Below are 22756 nucleotides of genomic sequence, written 5' to 3' on the forward strand. Positions count from 1 at the left end.
TTTGCTAAGAAAACTTGGGAGGCCAAATAAATTTACCTGAGGGCCAAATTCTCCAGTTGGGGAGCCCTGTTTTACATGGTCAGCGATAGTAGTGCAGAGTTCCTGGAGCAAATTGTCAGCTCGGGTATTCGAATAGCGACCTTTCGGTTACTGGCCCAACGCTCTAACCGCTAGGCTACCTGCCCACCATCCGGCCATCCCTCACACAAAGAAGAGAGAGACATCCCTATTCTATGAATCATGATGGATGAGACAGATGGGCAGAATTCAGACAAGGACAGGGAGCCCACATGGACTCTGTGTAGACTAGACATTCTCTTACTTTTAAAGAGATCTTCTTTTAGACTGTGAGATCCTTCATGAGAATGTATAGATAGATATTCATAGATCTTTGGGCTTAGTTCTTATATAGCATTAGTGTGATGCATAAATGTATGCATCACACGAATACTTGGTTCATTACCCATCACTCTATTCTAGGTTAGAAATGAGTTGACAGCGTTAACAGCACTGTGTTAAAGCTTCCATTACAGATTGTGATATGATGCTGATTGCTGTTGAAAGTCGAGGCTGCGATGTCGTGGTCTGTATTACATCTTAGTGCAGTAACCTCAATTCATTTAAGCAGGGTCATTAATTGTTGTTGGCGGGTGTTGTTGCTGTTTACCCTCTGTAGGAGGGTTGTTTGTGTCATAGGCTGCATCCTAAATGGCACCCTATTCCCTATAGGGCACTGCTTTTAACCAGGGCCCATAAAATCAGATGTTTGTATACTGTACATTGTCATTACAGTTTAGTACCTGCACCTGAATGCAACAGAAAAACAACTGCCAGTGTGGAGTGACAACATTACATAACATGTCACCATATAAATAAATAAAATATGAACGGCAACATCTAATAATCAAATAAAATATGAACAACAACAAAACAAAAGTATTGTTTCAACAAAATTGCTCAGATCTTGCTTAAACTGCTGTGTTAGGAAAATCGGTATCATTTTCATGTTGAGACCAAGCACATTACACACCAAAAAAATATATTCTTAGATATTTGGTATTACAACCGTTACTCAAAGTGGAACCATGTAACATACAGTGTGTACATTTTTACATGAATATCATTCCATTCCCAGTGTTAGCCAGACTCTCCAAGCAGTGGAGAGTGATGATAAATGTTTCGATAGAGATGGAGCTTGTTTACCATTATTCAGCTGGCAGACAGTGGCTGCTTCCCAAATGTTACCCTATTCCCTACATAGTGCACTACCTTTGACCAAAGCCCTATGGCACTATAAAGGGAATATGGTGCCTATTTGGGATACAGGCAGTGTATGATGGAGTACTGCTCTCTCCCCTCCACAGAGAGGTAATGGCTCCTTGCCCCAGGTGGCCTGGGATGCCATTTCTCCCCCCTGCTTTTAATTTGATTACATATTGCATTGTCTTTGTGATGCTCTAAGTCGTCTCCCATTGCTCATTGCTTCATATTGCAGTTTAAATTACTGGAGGCAATAAGGCTAGGGTGTTGGAGATTGGAGAAAAACATCATTTGAAAGAGATTGAAGGCTGAAATGTTGATATCAGAAATCAAATTAATGCAAGTGAGACCTCCGAATACAATATGTAATTAAAAAGCATTTGAAAAATGACTCTGGAATTGGTTTTGACAACTGGATGTTGGGGATGGTGACATGGTCTTTAGACCAAAAATATTATAAATATTACTTATCAAGTCCCCTTCCTTCTCACGCTGTCAAATATTTCAGAGAGCAGAAAACACACCGCGATATATTAGAATTTTTTCAGGGATCACTGCTATCATGATCAGGTAAGGTGATTACATCCGTGTGCTGTATCACAAAGTGATGGGGTTGTTATTCCCATCAAATGTGCTCAGAAACAGTCCCCGGTGCAACACAGCACCCCATTCTGGGCTCTGAACTCATAGACCTCATAGAACCAGGCCTTTTCCTTCAGTCAGTGGTTAAATATTGAGCATTTTTGGAATCCAGGCTGTTTTGTTCCCCTCAAGGTGCCTCTGATACATTGAGTTAACATAAAGCAGGACACGGGGTGACAAATGAAACTCCTATGTATTCTCGAAGGAAAAAAGGCAGCTACTCGCTCATAGAGTGAGTTCTTTCTTCAGCTGCCCATTGTTTCTTATACAACAATCTGGCCTGTGATACTGTGCAACAAAAGATGGAGCACACTGAAAAGGGTATATATAAAATGGAATGATGGGGATATGGAAATAATATAATACATGCAATGAAAACCTGTATCTAGTTTACTTTTGCAATTTGTATTCAAAATGTCTCATATCTCAGACTTATTTCGAAACCTGCAGGTATGCAAACTGTAAACAAAATAGCCAATTTACCCTTGCCCGCTTTGTAGTTTGTTAGTAGTTTCAAACATCCATCCATGCAGGTTGCGATTTGGGAACCACTCAGTGTGGTACAAATGAACTTGCTCATTCTGGCTGTTGAGTTGCTGAGCTCTAGTTAGGCTGCTGCTCATTAAGAGTCTGTGGAAGAGGAGAGGAGAGGAGAGGAGAGGAGAGGAGAGGAGAGGAGAGGAGAGGAGAGGAGAGGAGAGGAGAGGAGAGGAGGGAGGGGAGGGGAGGGGAGGGGAGAGGAGAGGAGAGGAGAGGAGAGGAGAGGAGAGGAGAGGAGAGGAGAGGAGAGGAGAGGAGAGGAGAGGAGAGGAGGGGAGGGGAGGGGAGGGGAGAGGAGAGGAGAGGAGAGGAGGGAGGGGAGGGGAGGGGAGGGGAGGGGAGAGGAGAGGAGAGGAGAGGAGAGGAGAGGAGAGGAGAGGAGAGGAGAGGAGAGGAGAGGAGAGGAGAGGAGAGGATGTGGGGAAGCCACGCTCCACAATGTGGTGTTGCGATGCCAAAAGTATTGTCTAATGAAAGACTGTCTGGCTGTAATTATCTCACCCTTACTGTTCACATCACATTCAAGCACCAGGAAGAGAAGTCCCACTTGTTGCTGTGTACTTGTTGGATCCCTCCCATGGACAGCCTTTTCTTGTTCTTTTCATGTTCATTTGTCTGTTTACTTGTTTGATTGTTTGTTTTATGCTCATCATATTGCGATGTATGGTTGTAGTTAATTGACTGTCTGGGTTTTCATGTCAATGTCTTTGTGGGCATGTCTCACTTGCTAAGGCAGTATGTTACCACTGGCTGCACACATGTGTCCGCTCTGCAAAGCTTTTACTGGACAGTGGTGTAATGGCTATGGAGTAAACTGACTCCAGTGGTTGTGGTTCAGTGGTCATTACGTATGTGTGTAGCCCAGGTGGTCTGGCTCTGACAGCATTATTAAGACATCCTTTTTGACAGCCTGGTCCATGGCAGACATGGTGGTCACGCTCCCCTCCTCAGGTTCAGAGCTTAGTTCACTTCAATCAAATCACCCATCTGAAGCCGCACAGCGTAATTATACTGGATTCTGCATAAATTGACGAGAGCAAAGAATTACTGTGATAGATTAAAACACTCATTAGATAGGCTATTGGATGGATTTGGAGAACGTTATAGAGTTGAGTGTTGCGTCTCAAATGGCATCCAATTCCCTACATAGTGCACTACTTTTGACCGGAGCTCTATGGGCTCCGGTCAAAAGTAGTGTACAATAGGAAATAGGATGCCATTTGGGACCTAGAAGAGCTCTCCCTAGGTTATTTGCATATCCTTCATCTGCCGGATGTGTCAACAAAGGAGGTGCTTTCACATGGAAAACAAAGTGAATGCCAATTATGCACAGTTTTTCATAACATTTTGTTCTTCCTTTAATATTAGTCCTCCATGAATTTCAATTAAACCTCACAATTATTTCCTCTTAAGGCAGTGGAAGGAAAGAAAGAAGGAAGGTTTCAACATGAGTTTTATGAATCTATTTCGGGTACGATTCGCCTTAATATATTCAACGGTTGCAAAAAGAGATGGAAATATAATTTACCCGTAAGAAAATATACATACTTTATTGCTAGTTCAATCACCAAGAGGTAAATAAACCTTGATTTTGCTATTTATATCAAATACCCTCAGGCCTATTTGAATTACACTCGATGCCTTAAGCACGTTATTTCATCTAGTGCTAGTTATTAACCAATTGCGTAGAAATAGATTAGTAGACAGTGGTGGTTTGTGTCCCAAATGACTCTGTATTCCCTATTGAGTGCCCTACTTTTGCCCTTGGTCAACAGTAGCGCACTATATTGGCATAGGGCACCATTTCGACATAGACTGTCTCTCCTTGGAGCTGCTCCTCTAACCACCTGCGTCACATATTCTACTATAGGAGTGATTGGCCGCCTTTCCTTCCAGTTCTCTGCTGCCAATGACTGGAACGAATTGCAAAAATTGCTGAAGTTGGAGACTTACATCTCCCTCACTAACTTTAAGCATCAGCTATCTGAGCAGCTTACCGATCGCTGCAGCTGTACACAGCCCATCTGTAAATAGCCCACCCAAATACCTACCTCATCCCCATATTGTTTTTATTTACTTTTTTGCTCTTTTGCACACCAGTATTTCTACTTGCACATCATCATCTGCACATCTATCACTCCAGTGTTCATTTGCTAAATTGTAATTGCTTCGCTACCATGGCCTATTTATTGCCTTACCTCCTTACTCCATTTGCACACACTGTGTATAGATTTTTCTATTGTGTTATTAACTGTACTTTTGTTTATCTGATGTGTAACTCTGTGTTGTTTGTGTCGCACTGCTTTGCTTTATCTTGGCCAGGTCGCTGTTGTAAATGAGAACCTGTTCTCAACTTGCCTACCTGGTTAAATAAAGGTGAAATAATAAAAATTGCCAGCAGTCTAGTCTCACACAAGCTCCTGTTTCTCCCGTTCCCAGTTCACCAGAAGGATGCAGTGGAGAAGGAGGCCAAGGTGATCATTCTGGAGGCTGGAATCACAGATGTAAGTACCCTTCTTTCTATGGGTTGTGTCTCAAATGGCACCCTATTTCCAAAATATTGCAATACTTTTTGGGAATCAGCTATGATGTTAGACTCTGTTGAGTTTATTATTTGTCGTTTGAGTTGTCCTATGACATTGATTTGAATGGTTTCCTCATGGGCTGCTACAGCAAAGCATATTTGTGAGAGAGTGTTTTCCTGAGAGCATAAAGACATACTTTGACAGATTTTGTGTCGAACATACACGTAAACAGCGAACATGACAGCGCAAATAAACTGGACGAACTCTTTATTTTCTGTGCTCAGCAGTCAGCAATATAAAGCACCTTTATGACTGCGGACGTGTCAGTTGAAACAGCACAGGCTGCCACCGAACCTCCATTTTCAGGACCCACGATTAGTTTCTCTGGCTGGCTGGCTGGCTTTCCTGGGCTCAAGTCGTGAACATTACCATTCTCTGCCACGTCTCTATTAAATATACCATGGAGTGTCTCTCCTATCTCTGTTACTGATTTAGCAGTAAGTATGACTCAATGACTGTGTTACATTCAGACCAGTAATCAAAATGGCAGCGATGAGCTCAATGTGGAGAGAGAGAGAGAGAGAGAGCGAGAGCGAGAGAGCGAATTCAATACTAGGCCTGAATGGAGCCTATTATCACCAATTGAACTGCTGTTGTGAGAGGGAAGGGTAGGCGTCCCAAATGGCACCCTATTCCCTATGTAGTGCACTACTTTTGACCATGGCCCATAGGGGTCTGATCATATTTCCTGGTATTTGGTATGTTATTTGCATCCCCATTAGCTGTTGCAAAAGCAGCAGCTACTCTTCCTGGAGTCCACACAAAACATGAAACATAATACAGAATGACATAATACAGAACATCAATAGACACTAGAACTACATCAAAAATAAATAAAAGGCAGCCTACATATCATTACATACACACAAACTATCTAGGTCAAATAGGGGAGTGGCATTGTGCCGTGAGGTGTTGCTTTATCTGTTTTTTGAATGAATAAAATGATATTGCACTATTTAGGGCATTTGGGACACAAACCAGGCCTATTCAGATTATGTCTGGTGCTGCACTGCTACCCCAATCTTCTTTTCCTAGCCTGGGTCGGGTGGAGAGTGCTACTCCATTTCACGATTCTGCTCTGAAATGGATTCTCTGAGAACACTGAGATGGATCATGTCTACTGTAATCAGACAGAGACTGAGTTAAGTTTTTTCAAAGTGCCCAGCTTCAAGGTTTTTGTATTCTACATGCTGAATGTTCTGCTGGATATACTATATATTGCTCATTGTAGATTGTAGGAGTCAGAAAAGGTGATGACGGGTAGAGCACCCATTTAATTTGTCAATATCTGAGTTTGAAATAAAACAAAAATTCACATTTGATGTTATAGCTATACCATTAGTCAACACAAGCATTGGTTGTGCCCCAAATGTCACCCTATTCCCTATATAGTGCTAAAGTTTTGACCTAAGCCCTATAAGGGAACTATATACGGAATAGGTTATCATTTGGGACACAGGCATTGTTGTTTCCACACTTCTTCAACACAGGTCCAATTATGAGTAGTGTTATATAAGGAATCTGGGCAGAAGCCAGATTCTAATTGTCCTGAAGTAGCTACCACTAATCCCAGTCAGTTCCCTGCGCTGCTTTGTTTAGCTTGAGTTGTTCTCCTTCCAATCTGTCCTCAAAACTGTGTTTTAGACAGCAAGGGGAAGGAATTAATCAAAAGGAAAACACAGGAGCGTGGTTAGTGATTAGATAGCCCCACACAGCCATTTTAATTGATTACAACCATGGTGGCTACAAGTAACCTATCCTGGGAGAGACTGGCTGTGTCCCAAATGGCACCCTATTTCCTATGTAGTGCACTATTTTTCGACCACAGCCCTGGTCAAAAGTAGTAAATGAAATAGGTTATAGGGTGCCATTTGGGACAAAACCACTGACTGCACAACTCTGTCTATAAAAAGGATTAAAGCTATCTGTTATGGTTTTACCGCCCTAAATACAATACGCTTTAATGCGTTAACTGTGTGGCTGCCTCCTGATGACATGTTATAATTGTTTTGATAGTAATAAACAGACAAACATTGATTTCATTTGAAATAAATCATTTATTGTTTAATTATATGGCTGTTTAACCCATTTCGCATTGATTTCCAATCTATCTCATGCCTAGATGCCCTATCAAAAACATTTTTTGATATTGTATAGGAATATTACAAATGTTTAATTAATGTGAATGATGGAGACCCATTTCAATGGATCAAGAAAAAAAAAGATATATACAGTACCAGTCAAATGTTTTTATTTTTTACTATTTTCTACATTGTTGAATAATAGTGAAGAAGTCAAAACTATGATATAACACACATGGAATCATGTAGTAACCAGAAAAGTGTTAAACAAATCAAAATATATTTTATATTTCAGATTCTTTAAAGTAGCCACCCTTTTCCTTGATGTGACAGCTTTGCACACCCTTGGCATTCTCTCAACCAGCTTCATGAGGAATGCTTTTCCAACAGTCTTGAAGTAGTTCCCACATATGCTGAACACTTGTTGGCTGCTTTTCCTTCACTCTGGTCCAACTCATCCCAAACCATCTCAATTGGGTTGAGGTTGATTGATTGTGGAGGCCAGGTTATCTGATGCAGCACTCTATCACTCGCCTTCTTGGTCAAACATAGCCTGGAGGTGTGTTTTGGGTCATTGTCCTGTTGAAAAACAAATGATAGTCCCACTAAGCGCAAACCAAATGGGATGGCGTCTCGCTGCAGAATGCTGTGGTATCCATGCTGGTTAAGTCTGCCTTGAATTCTAAATAAATCACAGACAGTGTCACCAACAAAGCACCCCCACACCATCACACCTCCTCCTCCATGCTTCATGGTTGGAACCACACATGTGGAGATCATCCATCCACCTACTCTGCGTCTCACAAAGATACAGAGGTTGGAACCAAAAATCTCCAATTTGGACTCATCAGACCAAAGGACAGATTTCCACCGGTCTAATATCCATTGCTCGTATTTCTTGGCCCAAGCAAGTCTCTTCTTATTATTTGTGTCCTTTAGTAGTGGTTTCTTTTCAGCAATTCGACCATGAAGGCCTGATTCATGCAGTCTCCTCTGAACAGTTGGTATTGAGATGTGTCTGTTACTTGAACTTTGAGATGCATTTATATGAGCTGCAATCTGAGGTGCAGTTAACTCTAATGAACTTATCCTCTGCAGCAGAGGTAACTCTGGGTCTTCCTCTCCTGTGGCGGTCCTCATGAGACCATGTTTCATTATAGCGCTTGATGGTTTTTGCGACTGCACTTGAAGAAACTTCCAAAGTTCTTGAAATGTTCCGCATTGACTGACCTTCCTGTCTTAAAGTAATGATGGACTGTTGTTTCTCTTTGCTTATTTGAGCTGTTCTTGCCATAATATGGACTTGGTCTTTTACCAAATAGGGCTATCTTCTGAATACCACCCCTACCTTGTCACAACTGATTGTCTCAAACTCATTAAAAAGGAAAGAAACTCCACAAATTAACTTTTAACAAGGCACACCTGTTAATTGAAATGCATTCCAGGTGACTACCTCATGAAGCTGGTTGAGAGAATGCCAAGAGTGTGCAAAGCTGTCATCAAGGCAATGGGTGGCTACTTTGAAGAATCTCAAATATAAAATACACTTTTTTGGTTACTACATGTGATATTTCATAGTTTTGATGTCTTCACTATTAAATAAAGGTTAAATAAAGCTTAAATAAAAAAAAATAAAAAAAATATCCTGTAGAAAATAGTACAAATAAAGAAAAATCCTTGAATGAGCAGGTGTGTCCATACTTTTGACTGGTACTGTATATGTTTTTATTGTCACATACACCAGATAGGTGCAGTGAAATGTGTTGTTTTACAGGGTCAGCCATAGTAGTACAGCACCCTTGGAGCAAATTAGGGGTCAGTGCCTTGCTCAATGGCACGTCAATAGATTTTTCACTTTGTTCGGCTCAGCTATTCAAACCAGCAGCCTTTCAGTTAGTGGCCCAACGCTCTAACCACTAGGCTACCTGCCGCCCACTACTAAGCTACCTGCCCAGAGAGAGAAGGCTTATCTGTTTACCGGCATACAGACATTATCCCAGCTCAAATTTCCATTACAAAGAAAGAAAAATATTGGGACATCAGTGCTATGGAGAAAAATACATCTGCATCTATTGTAATAGATATTCAAATGTATCTATGTGAAAATGTTATCAATAGGCTATTGAAGTACTACCTCTATTTTTATGCCCAAGATATAAGCATCCACACGGGGTTTGATATGGTAATAAGGCCCAGGGTGCATCCAAAATGGCAACCCTTTCCCTATATAGTGCACAACTTTAGACCGGACCCCTATGGGCCTGGTCAAAAGTAGTGCACCATATAGGGAATAGTGTGTCATTTGGGATGCATCACCACTATGAGGCCTGTGGCCAGGGGCATGCTGGGATAGCTCTAGAATTGTTCACCACATCAGATGCTGCTCCTGGATCGCTATGGTGCTGTTGCACATAACTATAAATACAGCGGGTAGGTGACTCTCACAGTTCAAAACCAAACAGACTCGCATATAGACTCTCGATCACAATCTCCATCTCTGTCTCAATCTCTGTCTCATTTCTGTGCTATCACAGTATTTTAGAGCTGTAATGCAAAGAGCTGTACTGTATTAGTGGTGTTGTACCATCTCAGCCTCAGTGATCTCAGCAGGGACTCACTGTTGGTAGTGACATATGTGATTTAGGTCTGTAGTGTGTAATGTATTGGTATGTACTCATAGGGTAAATTTTTGGTCTTCTTAACAGCCCTCGCAACTCACTATTATCATTATATATACTGCTCAAAAAATAAAGGGAACACTTAAACAACACATCCTAGATCTGAATGAACTACCAGATCCTGCTGCTGGGTTGTTGCCCTCCTATGGCCTCCTCCACGTCTCCTGATGTACTGGCCTGTCTCCTGGTAGCGCCTCCATGCTCTGGACACTACGCTGACAGACACAGCAAAGCTTCTTGCCACAGCTCGCATTGATGTGCCATCCTGGATGAGCTGCACTACCTGAGCCACTTGTGTGGATTGTAGACTCCGTCTCATGCTACCACTAGAGTGAAAGCACCGCCAGCATTCAAAAGTGACCAAAACATCAGCCAGGAAGCATAGGAACTGAGAAGTGGTCTGTGGTCCCCACCTGCAGAACCACTCCTTTATTGGGGGTGTCTTGCTAATTGCTTATAATTTCCACCTGTTGTCTATTCCATTTGCACAACAGCATGTGAAATTTATTGTCAATCAGTGTTGCTTCCTAAGTGGAAAGTTTGATTTCACAGAAGTGTGATTGACTTGGAGTTACATTGTGTTGTTTAAGTGTTCCCTTTATTTTTTTGAGCAGTGTGTATATATATATATATATAGAGAGAGAGAGAGAGACAGACAGACAGACAGACAGACAGACAGACAGACAGACAGACAGACAGACAGACAGACAGACAGACAGACAGACAGACAGACAGACAGACAGACAGACAGACAGACAGACAGACAGACAGACAGACAGACAGACAGACAGACAGACAGAGACAGAGCAGTGTGAGTTATTTCCTGACCTTTAGAGCAGGTGGGTTCCCGGGGCTGTTGCGGTCGGAGGTATGAGGAGACAGTTTGTTATCATCAACTCCTTCCCTTCTGCTTTGTGAACACATTAAACATCATCATGTGACTCAGGAGGGGATCTCATCAGATGATTTCTGCAGAGAAAAATCTGAAAAAGTTTCTTTGGTATTTTTTTGTATTTTATTAGGATCCCCATTAGCTGTTGCGATAGCAGCAGCTACTCTTCCTTGAGTCCATAGAAAACTTGAAATAATACAGAACATTATTAGAGAAGAACAGCTCAAAGACAGAACTATATAAGTGTAAAAGGTCACACATAGCCTACATGTGTGTACATACACACAATATCTAGGTCAAATGGGGGAGAGGCGTTGTCCGGTGAGGTGTAGCTTTATCTGATTTTTGAGACCAGTTTTGCTGTTCACTTTGATGGGAGTTCCATGCAATCATGACTCTATATAATACTGTATGTTTTCTTGAATTTGTTCTGGATTTGGGGACTGTGAAAAGACCCCTGGTGGGGTAAGTGTGTGTCTCAGTACTGTGTGTAAGTTGACCATGCAAACAATTTAGTCTTTTCATAACATTAATGTTTCTTTTAAAAACAAGAAGTGATTGTTTTAGCCAAGAGAGACTGGCATGCGTAGTATTGATATTAGCCCTCTGATTACAGTGAAGAGCAGCACCTGACCTTCTTTGCAGCACCTGACCATATGACTGGGCAATAATCAAGATAAGGTCAAACTAGAGCTCTTTATCACAGACAGACCTCTCCCCAACTTCACAACCATTGAATCAATATGTTTTGACCATGACAGTTTGCACACCAAGTCATTTTGTAATGTGTGCGCTGGGAGTCGGGAAGCAAGTTCAGGGAGTGAATCATTTAATAAATGAACGAAACATAATACAAAACAAGAAATGCGAACAACGCACAGACATGAAACAGAAACAATGACGCCTGGGGAAGGAACCAAAGGGAGTGACATACATAGGGCAGGTAATCAGGGAGGTGATGGAGTCCAGGTGACTGTCATGAGGCGCTCAGGTCTAGAACTTAGGGAATGATTTGTACCAAATACAATGCTCTTAGTTTAATAGATGTTCAGGACTAGTTTAATAGATGTTCAGGACTAGTTACTAGCCACCCATTCTAAAACTGACTGCAAATCTCTGTTTAGGGTTGCAGTGATTTCTCTAGTTGTGATTGCTGATGCGTAAAGGGTTTAATCATCAGCATGCATAGACACACAGACTGTTTAATGTCAGTGGTAAAAAAAAAAGTTTCATAATTGACGACCAAGAGAGCTGCCCTGCGGTACACCACCCTTTACATGTTTAACATTAGATAAGCTTACATTAAAGGAAACCCTATGTGTTCTATGGCAGAGGTTGAAAAGCCATTTTTTCAACAGGTAATGGTCAATGATATCAAAGGCGGCACTGAAATCTAACAGTACAGCTCCCACAATCTTCTTATTATCAATGTCTTTCAACCAATCATCAGTCATTTGTGTCAGTGCAGTACATGTTGAGTGCCCATCTTTATAAGAATGCTAAAAGTCTCTTGTTGATTTGTTTACAGAGAAATAGCATTGTATCAGGTCAAACACCATTTTTTCTAAAAGTTTGCTAAGACTCGGCAGCAGGCAGACAGCATTGTGTCGAGGCACAGAAATGGGGAAGGGTATCAAAAAATGTCCGCAGTTGTAACGACCGTCGCAATGAGGGGACCAAGGTGCAGCGTGGTATGTGTTCATCTTGAATTTATTTTAAATCAGAACACTTAAACAAAATAATAAACAATGGAAAACGACCATCACGTCTTGCAGGCTTTACAAAGCAGTGCAAAAATAAGATCCCACCACTCAAGGAGGGAAAATGGCTGCCTAAGTATGGTTCTCAATCAGAGACAACGATAGGCAGCTGCCTCTGATTGGAAACCATACCTGGCCAAAACATAGAAATATAAACCATAGAATGCCCACCCCACACCCTAACCTAACAACATAGAGAAATAAACCGTCTCTCTCAGGTCAGGGCGTGACAGCAGTATTGAATGTCCCCAAGAACACAGTGGCCTCCATCATTCTTAAATCGAAGAAGTTTGGAACCACCAAGACTATTCCTAGAGCTGGCCGCCCGGCCAAACTGAGCAATCGGGGGAAAAGGGCCTTGGTCCCTGATGGTCACTCTGACAGAGCTCTATAGTTCCTCTGTGGAGATGGGAGAACCTTCCAGAAGGACAACCATCTCTGCAGCACTCCACCAATCAGGCCTTTATGGTAGAGTGGCTAGTCAGAAGCCACTCCTCAGTAAAAGGCACATGACAGCCCGCTTGGAGTTTGCCAAAAGGCACCTAAAGACTCTCAGACCATGAGAAACAAGACACTCTGGTCTGATGAAACCAAAATTGAACTCTTTAACCTGAATGCCAAGCATCACGTCTAGATGAAACCTGGCACCATCCCTAATCTGAAGCATGGTGGTGCAGCATTATGCTGTGGGGATGTTTTTCAGCAGGAGGGACTGGGAGACTAGGAAAAAATGAACTGAGCAAAGAATAGAGAGATCCTTGATGAAAACCTGCTGCAGAGCACTCAGGACGTCAGACTGGGGTGAAGGTTCACCTTCCAACAGGACCACGACCCTAAGCACACAGCCAAGACAACACTTTGGGACAAGTCTGAATGTCCTTGAGTGGCCCAGCCAGAGCCCGGACTTGATACTGATCAAACATCTCTGGAGAGACCTGAAAATAGCTGTGCAGCGACACTCCCCATCCAACCTGACAGAGCTTGAGAGGATCTGCAGAGAAGAATGGGAGAAACTCCCCAAATACAGGTGTGCCAAGCTTGTAGCATCATACCCAAGAAGACTTGAGGCTGTAATCACTGCCAAAGGTGCTTCAACAAGGTACTGAATAAAGGGTCTGAATTCTTACGTAAATGTGATATTTCCGTTTTTTTACAAACCTGTTTTTGCTTTGTCATTATGGGGTATTGTGTGTAGATTGATGAGGGAAAAAAAAAAATTGAATCTATTTTAGAATAATGCTGTAACGTTTCAAAATGTGGAAAAAGTCAAGGGGTCTGAATACTTTCCGATGTTGTTTGCTTGTTTGTTGTGTTCTCTTCTTGGATTTCTATTTAATCTGCATGGTGGAAAGTTCAGCTTTACAGCGTGATTGAAATTGAAAGGTAATTTTCCCGCTTTAGCGGAGACTTCATTCATGCTATACACTGCCTATGTTGGCTCAATCGGAAATTACCTTTAAATTTCTATCACGGAATCTGTAACGCTTCAGCTTTACAGATTGAATAGAGCCCTTTGATTTAATAATCAACATTACAGCGTTGTCTTGCAAAAATGTGTCATTATATTAATTTAATGCAATTGAAATCATAAAAGGTCAAGGTAACATTTTTTCAGTTGTAGCCTTATACTGGTATTGCTCAGTTGTTTTACATGTGCATTTAATACATTACTTTAGTCGTAATATTGTTGTTTGTCTTCCTCCTATATCGGCAAATTGAGTTGTTTTTAATCAGAGCATGCGGTGTATGCTGAACAATTAGCTGGAGTTAATTTTCCATTTAGCGTATTACTGGTTTCTGTTATATTCCCTACCTGATCAAACACAGTAGGATGTCTGCATCTATATTATGATTAGTAATTGGTACTTCCTGTGCCAGACATTTCACCAACATTTACAAACAAAAACGATCTCTGCTGGAGAAGGGAAGACAGAAGCATTGAGAGAGAGAGAGAGAGAGAGGGAGAGAGGGATAGAGAGAGATAGAGAGAGAGAGAGAGGGATAGAGAGAGAGAGAGAGAGAGAGAGAGAGAGAGAGAGAGAGAGAGGAGGAGGCTGTTGGAGACCGAGAATAATAGCGAGAGAGCAATCTCCAATCGGATTGACCTTGGTAGCTTTTATCAACTAATTACTGAAAAGATGTAATCATTTTGATGGCAATATAACTATTTACTGCTCACCACCAAACACTACATTTATCCTATCCCAGAGCAACAAAAAAAAACGATTTCACTTTTGACAGATTTTATCAAGTTTATCATTTGGATCACTGCGAAAAGATTTAAATGTTGATGCAGTTTTATCTGTTTCCTCTCAAAGGGCATCTTAACACACCCCTGTAGGATAGAAAGGTCTCCGTGGAGATCAGGCACTTTCACTACCAAGAGAGACATTTCAAATGAGTAGCTAATAATTACATATTTTCATTTGAATACGCATAAACAACAAAAGTAGAACAGGCAGGCACCATGAAATGAGCACAAGCCCCAATGTAATGGATGAATACCTGTCGGAGGTATCTGTCTCAAGTGACTGGATTGCATATCAATTATAAATGCATAAGGAGAAATTTGATTAGAATGTTTCTTAAATTAAAATAGAAGGTTCAGGAGTTTCCCTCATCACCTCCTCCCTTCTTCCCACAAATCTGTCAGTCAATGAGTAATAAAAGAGAGGCAAAATTTATTTGGAATATTATTTGTTTTTCATTTTTGTTTGTAAATATATTTGAATTGCGCATTGCAGAGCCGTGCAAGAGAGCTACTGTGCCGTAAAATGCAGGATCCTGTGCAATATAATATGTAGTAGCGCTCTTCATTACACATTCACGTTTACTTAAGGGTACAAAGTCTTCATGTAAAAAGAATATCAAGCTCAGAAACAAATCCTGGTTTCTTATCCCAACACCCTGTCCTGACATTCCCCTGTGTTGCTACTTTGTATGTGTGTGTGCCAAGCCATTACCATTGGCCACACTTCCTCAGATTAGCACTAATTAAACTGTGAAATCAGAGCCATTGCCTTAAGTCACTCTGTACACCATGAGACACCATGAGACATGAGCCAGGCTGGCTGGCCAGAGAAAGGGGTGGCAGGGGAGGGGATGGCTCAGGCTCAAGCACCCTGGCCCACTGCCACTCTCCCCTCCCTAACCATCAGAGACATGGGGTAATGTACAGTATGCGTCTCAAATGGCACCCTATTCCATATATAGTGCACTATGCTCGGGTCAAAAGTAGTGCACTATGTAGGGGATAGAGAGCCTTTTGGGAAGCAGACATAAGTTGCTTGCCTGGAGGACATTTTCAGTTGAGAGTGGGTCACATTGGTGTTTGGTGTTTGAGCGGTGGGGTGGGGAGGGTGCTGTGGGGGTGGGGAATATTGTTGTCATGACAATGACATGGGCCTGGTCCAGAGGGGGTGCAGCTAATGATGAATAATTATGCAAGCTTTTAATGTTTTCATTTTTTCTCTCCTTCCCATTGTGAAAAATTCGACCTCACCCCCTTCCTGACTTGTAGTGTTTAAAAAAACAAACATGACTTTGATAATGGCCACAAAATTGTTGTGAAAAATGTGCCACAATGTTACCCTCTGGCTGTGTAGCAGATTTTGTTACTAGTGCTCTCAGGTCTTCAGTGTTTATAAGTCACCCAGTTGTCTGTTTTCTTCTTCAACTAATGTGGCTGATAAAACACCACCAGAGCCACATTAACAACACTGTGAGGGTCGGGTGATGAATACATGTCTGTACCAAGGGGAAGGCCTATCCTATCTCAGTCACAGTACGAGAACGTTAAGTCAATATTCTATTCTCTTTCTTTGTTTCTGTAAATTGAATTATATTTTAGTTATTGTATCCCATGCTGTATTTCAGTGAGACTCTTATATCTTTACAATAGAATAGAATAACATCATTTTTCCTAAGGTTCTGTATAAAGTATATGACGAACAGCTGTAGAAGACCACCTCCACTGACAACAGCACATCCCCAGCTGGCCACCTGTAACATTATGCCGGTGAAATGTATGCTCTCAGAGAGCAATCCCATTCAGTGGATAAGCATTGAACATCCTGCTCACTTCATTTCAAGGTTTCTTCATTCACCCCGGCAGATACACAGGTGGTCAGTCAAAAGACACTGGGGAGAGAAAACGTCTCCTCCCAACAAAAACTGTTTTCAGAATTCTAATTGTGTTCGTAGCATGCATAGATCTTTTCAACATAGAGCGCCCATGCGCGCTTGCACACACAACTGAGAATGCCTCAGAGTCTCCTGAATGAATTGGCTCTCTTTGTTCCTGGCAGGCTGAGGGGATTGTGATAACAATAAGGTCCCTGACAATTCTAGGCTTTTTTACATCTGGTAGTTCTTTGCTTTATGATGCCAGACCTCAGTCTACTCAGTACCAGTCTACTACTCCTCCTCTTCTGGAGCCAGACCTCAGTCTACTCAGTACCAGTCTACTACTCCTCTTCTTCTGGAGCCAGACCTCAGTCTACTCAGTACCAGTCTACTACTCCTCTTCTTCTGGAGCCAGACCTCAGTCTACTCAGTACCAGTCTACTACTCCTCTTCTTCTGGAGCCAGACCTCAGTCTACTCAGTACCAGTCTACTACTCCTCTTCTTCTGGAGCCAGACCTCAGTCTACTCAGTACCAGTCTACTACTCCTCCTCTTCTGGAGCCAGACCTCAGTCTACTCAGTACCAGTCTACTACTCCTCTTCTTCTGGAGCCAGACCTCAGTCTACTCAGTACCAGTCTACTACTCCTCCTCTTCTGGAGCCAGACCTCAGTCTACTCAGTACCAGTCTACTACTACTCCTCTTCTTCTGGAGCCAGACCTCAGTCTACTCAGTACCAGTCTACTACTCCTCCTCTTCTGGAGCCAGACCTCAGTCTACTCAGTACCAGTCTACTACTCCTCTTCTTCTGGAGCCAGACCTCAGTCTACTCAGTACCAGTCTACTACTCCTCTTCTTCTGGAGCCAGACCTCAGTCTACTCAGTACCAGTCTACTACTCCTCTTCTTCTGGAGCCAGACCTCAGTCTACTCAGTACCAGTCTACTACTCCTCTTCTTCTGGAGCCAGACCTCAGTCTACTCAGTACCAGTCTACTACTCCTCTTCTTCTGGAGCCAGACCTCAGTCTACTCAGTACCAGTCTACTACTACTACTCTTCTTCTGGAGCCAGACCTCAGTCTACTCAGTACCAGTCTACTACTCCTCTTCTTCTGGAGCCAGACCTCAGTCTACTCAGTACCAGTCTACTACTCCTCTTCTTCTGGAGCCAGACCTCAGTCTACTCAGTACCAGTCTACTACTCCTCTTCTTCTGGAGCCAGACCTCAGTCTACTCAGTACCAGTCTACTACTCCCTCTTCTTCTGGAGCCAGACCTCAGTCTACTCAGTACCAGTCTACTACTCCTCTTCTTCTGGAGCCAGACCTCAGTCTACTCAGTACCAGTCTACTACTCCTCTTCTTCTGGAGCCAGACCTCAGTCTACTCAGTACCAGTCTACTACTCCTCTTCTTCTGGAGCCAGACCTCAGTCTACTCAGTACCAGTCTACTACTCCTCTTCTTCTGGAGCCAGACCTCAGTCTACTCAGTACCAGTCTACTACTCCTCTTCTTCTGGAGCCAGACCTCAGTCTACTCAGTACCAGTCTACTACTCCTCTTCTTCTGGAGCCAGACCTCAGTCTACTCAGTACCAGTCTACTACTCCTCTTCTTCTGGAGCCAGACCTCAGTCTACTCAGTACCAGTCTACTACTCCTCTTCTTCTGGAGCCAGACCTCAGTCTACTCAGTACCAGTCTACTACTCCTCTTCTTCTGGAGCCAGACCTCAGTCTACTCAGTACCAGTCTACTACTCCTCTTCTTCTGGAGCCAGACCTCAGTCTACTCAGTACCAGTCTACTACTCCTCTTCTTCTGATACTGTGTAGTGGCAGAATGTGCTAAGTAACTGCACCTTATCTGAGCTACTCATTTCTTACACTCTCATGCACTAGCAGTTTTTTCTATTAATTAAAATCCTACATTCTGGATACAGTTGATGATTATATAACCATGGGATAAGGGGTGTGACCGTAAGATGATCATTTGATTATTTATTTGAGAATTCATTATGAGAAAATAACTAGAATACCTAAGTGGCAGATTGAAGGGGTGGAGTATGTTTTCAGATGTAAATTAAAGCCTACCCTTTTTAGCCCCCTTTTTTTTAAAGGACTGATCACACTATTCTGTGACCAACCAAGGACTATGTGACCTGGGATGTGAAATCAAGCACACAGCATGAAATGCTCAATTTGGTGGAAATCCTGGAGACACCTGTCAGACTGCAGACAGAGCCTGAGCCCGGCCAGTCTCTCCCCCCCCCCCACACACACCCACACACACACACACACACACACACACACACACACACACACACACACACACACACACACACACACGCACGCAGGCTGGTTATATGGGCTTGCTTGTCAAAAATGTTCCACCTTGTGAAGTGAGCGTACTCTGGTTAACAGCAATGTACTATATAGGGAATAGGGTGCCATTTGGGACGCCGCCTCTGTGTGGGCTGTCTGGACAGGTACAGCTTGAGCAGCGTGAAGAAGCACCCGGACTGCAGAGAAAATAGGCTTCCTTTGCTTGCTTATTCTCTCTGTGTCCAATCCTTTTCAATATCACTATAAATCCTCTCTGCCCTTATGAAGTGCCTCGTCACAGTTGGTTTTTCAGCAGCGAAGAGAGGATGTGGAGGCGAGGTGTTATAGGTGCATAATGGTGTACTGCAGCCTATGTTGAGGGGTTACGAAGGTTAACAATGGGCCTGGTCAAAAGTAGTGGACTATATGGGGAATAGAGTGCCGTTTGAGACTCATCCAGGCTTTTGCTTTGCATGATTGTTTTGTTCAGAATACCAAGAGACTTTGACAGGTGGAGAGATTAGTTTGGTGAGCTGCTACTGAATTTGTGCTCTCAGCTTGGCAAAAGAAGTTGCACTTATTTTCCCCCATCTCTCATATCAAATGTATTGCCATAGCATCACGGACAAGAGAGGTCAGGGAACTTGCCGCAGTTGGTTTTATATTTGTACCTCATTCGGAGCGGAAGCTATGAAATCAATATAAATTAATACATTCCAAAACAACACTTTTTTAACTCCAACGATTAATCCACCATAGAGTCTTCTTGCTGTGTCCTGCCTTTTAAGATGCTGCTTAGAGGGAGAAAACCCCTGTAGTAGCCATCCTATCCTAATGGAGAGTGTTTGCATGCTGCTAAGGGGGAAATTAGATATTGGAGCTGTAAGCTGTAGCTGGCTGTGGCATCCTTTCTGTTTGTCCGAGTGTGGCCCGGTGCACAGTGAAAGGGCCCTGTTTTGTCCAAGAGCTGAGCCTGTCACCTCCAGCTGTCACACAGGGGAACAATGGACCAACGAACGCAAGAGTGGGGCCTGAATAGAAAGATAAACTGAAGCGTCCCACCAAGACTTGTCATCTGCATTAGACAGGATCTCCTTCTCTCCCCTATCTAAGTCTGCTTCCCAAATGGCACCCTGTTCCCTATGGACCCTGGTCAAAAGTAGTGCACTATATAGGGAACAGGGTGCCATTCAGGACACATACCTTCTTTAACTCTTTCTCTCCCTTCCACCGCTCCCATCGTCCCCCTCCTGGTTTCTCAGACCCAGCAACCCAGCCTTCCTTCCCCCATGTTTGCTGCAGCTGTTGCCCTACATAGGAGCAGTCCTTTCTGGTGCTAATAACTAATTACCAGTATTTGTTGATTGTTTTTTGGGGGGGATGTTTGTCCCTGTGTGTACTGTAGCGGAATAAGTCTCTGCTCCCTCTCTCTGCATATTGTGGTCTTTTGAGGATAGCAAATTGTGAGTCACTACTGCAGTGCATGGTCAATGCTGACACCTGCAATACCAAAAACCAGATACCTAGTTTTGTGTCTCAGCAGGACTGGCATAAGACAGCAAGAATGATGGTTGTCAGGTTTTACTTTTTATGATGGCATTTTTGGGGGGAGCAGGTGAATGTTAAAGGAGGATTTTCAACCCATAGATGTAAAACTGATTATATGGTTTCACCCCTTTACTTCCATTAATTTGGTTGTTCCACGAAATGAGTGCCTTTTGTGGTAGTGTAACTTGGTGAAAAAAAAGTTGACATTCTGTCATGAAGAGCACATGTTCAATTTAATAAAAAACATATTTTCCGATCTCAAGAGGTTAAATAAAAAAATACGATAGTAAGTGCCTACTAAGTGACATAACGTAACAGGGTTGACCGTAACAGGGTTGACGATGTAATCTTAAATCTGCTATAAATCCCCTTTTGACAGAGTGAATGGAAGCTTGTTGTGTGCAACAGGGTTGGGCAATTGAATGCAAGCTTCACAAAAAATGTGACATTGTAAAAAAATGTCTAGCCTGTCTATCTATGGGTAACAGGGTTGACATGTTATGGGTAACAGGGTTGACATGTTATGGTTGACCCACAGTTTTCTGCCACAAAACACCAGAAAAGTGCTAAAAGAGTAGAACCAGCTCACCTACTTTTACACTATGATTTGACTATTAGATGTTCAATGTTTATTAAGAAGAAAAAAAAATGTAAGGAATAGTTTCACTATATATATTATTTTTACCTTAAAATGAATCACTAGTCACATGAAATAAATAATTAACTTCAGAAATGAATTTGTCAAAGCAACAAAAGAACTAGGGCTTTACAATGATGCAGAAAACTTGGAGAAATGTTGGTTGTTAAGGGGGTTAGAAATCTTCCTGGAAGTCACAGAGTGCACAGAAGGATTTGACACAATGCTTCATTTGTATTCATATTAAACATCAGATTTATTACATTTTCCATGCGGTCAATATTAAAGGGCACTTCATTTAATATAACAGGCATTTCAAATTCAATATTGGTGCACAATTTCGACTTAAAATATCAGAGGGATGCAGAACGCACTAATTTCGTGGAATGACACAATTAGTAATCATGTCCAAGAGGAAACAAAATAAATAGAAAGAAAGCCTAGTTTGGCTATTCCATAAGCTAACCCTAAACAATTTTATAAATGAGAGGCAAGCAATTGCGCAGGGACCATTCATATTCCCGACAAGCTTTTCAACAGCCAGCTCTGAGCTCTCCTCAAGCTTTCACCATGTTCACTGCACTGTCCACAACATGTGGAGGCATCACCATAGCAACCAGTGGATGTGACGTGATTTGTTACAGACACGGACTCAAGGACCGCTGAATATAAGGAGCCTCTCACTTTCTAGTCTTCCAAAGCGATAAAATCACCCACGGGCTTCTCCTTTCCACTGGAGCAGCTTTCAGCGTGCTGGTACAGCTGAGGCTTCTCTTACTTCTGAGTTTGTCGAGAGAGAAAAAAAATCTGTTGGTGTATTACATTGTTCTCCAAGCTTTCACCTCATTTGAGGAGTACGGAGCAGTGCAACCGCTGCCGTGTGTGCGCCTTTGTCACAGATGAAATTAATGGAAGAGAGATGCAGTGAACTTTTGAAAGACGAAAGACCAGAGTCATTCATGCTGATGTCGCCGCCGCTGCTAGTGTCTGTGCATCGGCAGCCGTGTCGCGCGTGCCCTCAGATGGAATAGGGAATAGCTGAAGCTCAAGGAATCTCTGTCGCATCTCAACATGGATTTGGGTAAATACACGCTTATTGCAACACCACTTGGCTTCGCTTCTCTCCATCTCGAGATATCTCATGTTCAGCAGGCGTATGTTGTGTAGGGTATTGATCATCATTTTGATTGTGCTTTGAGATCATATGCTTTTCTATTAACGTATTTTGTTTTGTCATGCATAGGCTATAGCCTAGGATACTGCTCAATATAGATAATTGCGCAACATGCATTGCGTTTTTGTATTTCATATGATAACAATGCGTAATCCTCCTTTGGTAATACTGTATATTAATTAACCAAAGCCTGAAATCAAACAATAATATTTGTATTAATGTCTCTCACATTTCCGATCTATTTTGACAACACTTTTATAGCAATCAGAAGTTAGCGCGGTGCAGTACCTGGAGTTTACTTTACGCATCATGAAGATCTGATGGCTCACGGTTGCCAGGGGTGGACTGCATATTTCTGTAGCCTAGACAATCTAGATTTTTTATAAAAAATATTCATAACGTTATATTTATCGAGTTTATTTTTGTCTAGTCTATTCAGTATTTTCGGTATTCTGATACGTTGAAGTGAGCAGACCTGGTTGAATATAGAACAGTTATTATGCCTGCAATAGTGGCACT

At 42.3% G+C, this 22756-nt stretch overlaps 1 protein-coding gene across 2 annotated transcripts in view; it reads left to right on the forward strand.

The window, feature by feature from the left end:
* LOC106599468 (receptor-type tyrosine-protein phosphatase N2) overlaps positions 1–22756 on the forward strand; it is a 153811-nt gene that overhangs the window by 85606 nt on the left and 45449 nt on the right. For both annotated transcript variants that reach the window (XM_014190720.3, XM_014190723.3), the window contains one exon: positions 4882–4946. In XM_014190720.3, coding sequence (XP_014046195.2) covers positions 4882–4946 — 65 coding nt within the window. The remainder of the gene's footprint in view (positions 1–4881; positions 4947–22756) is intronic.

Source organism: Salmo salar, chromosome 03 (assembly GCF_965601325.2).
Source record: "Salmo salar chromosome 03, fSalSal1, whole genome shotgun sequence".
Lineage (NCBI taxonomy): Eukaryota > Metazoa > Chordata > Actinopteri > Salmoniformes > Salmonidae > Salmo > Salmo salar.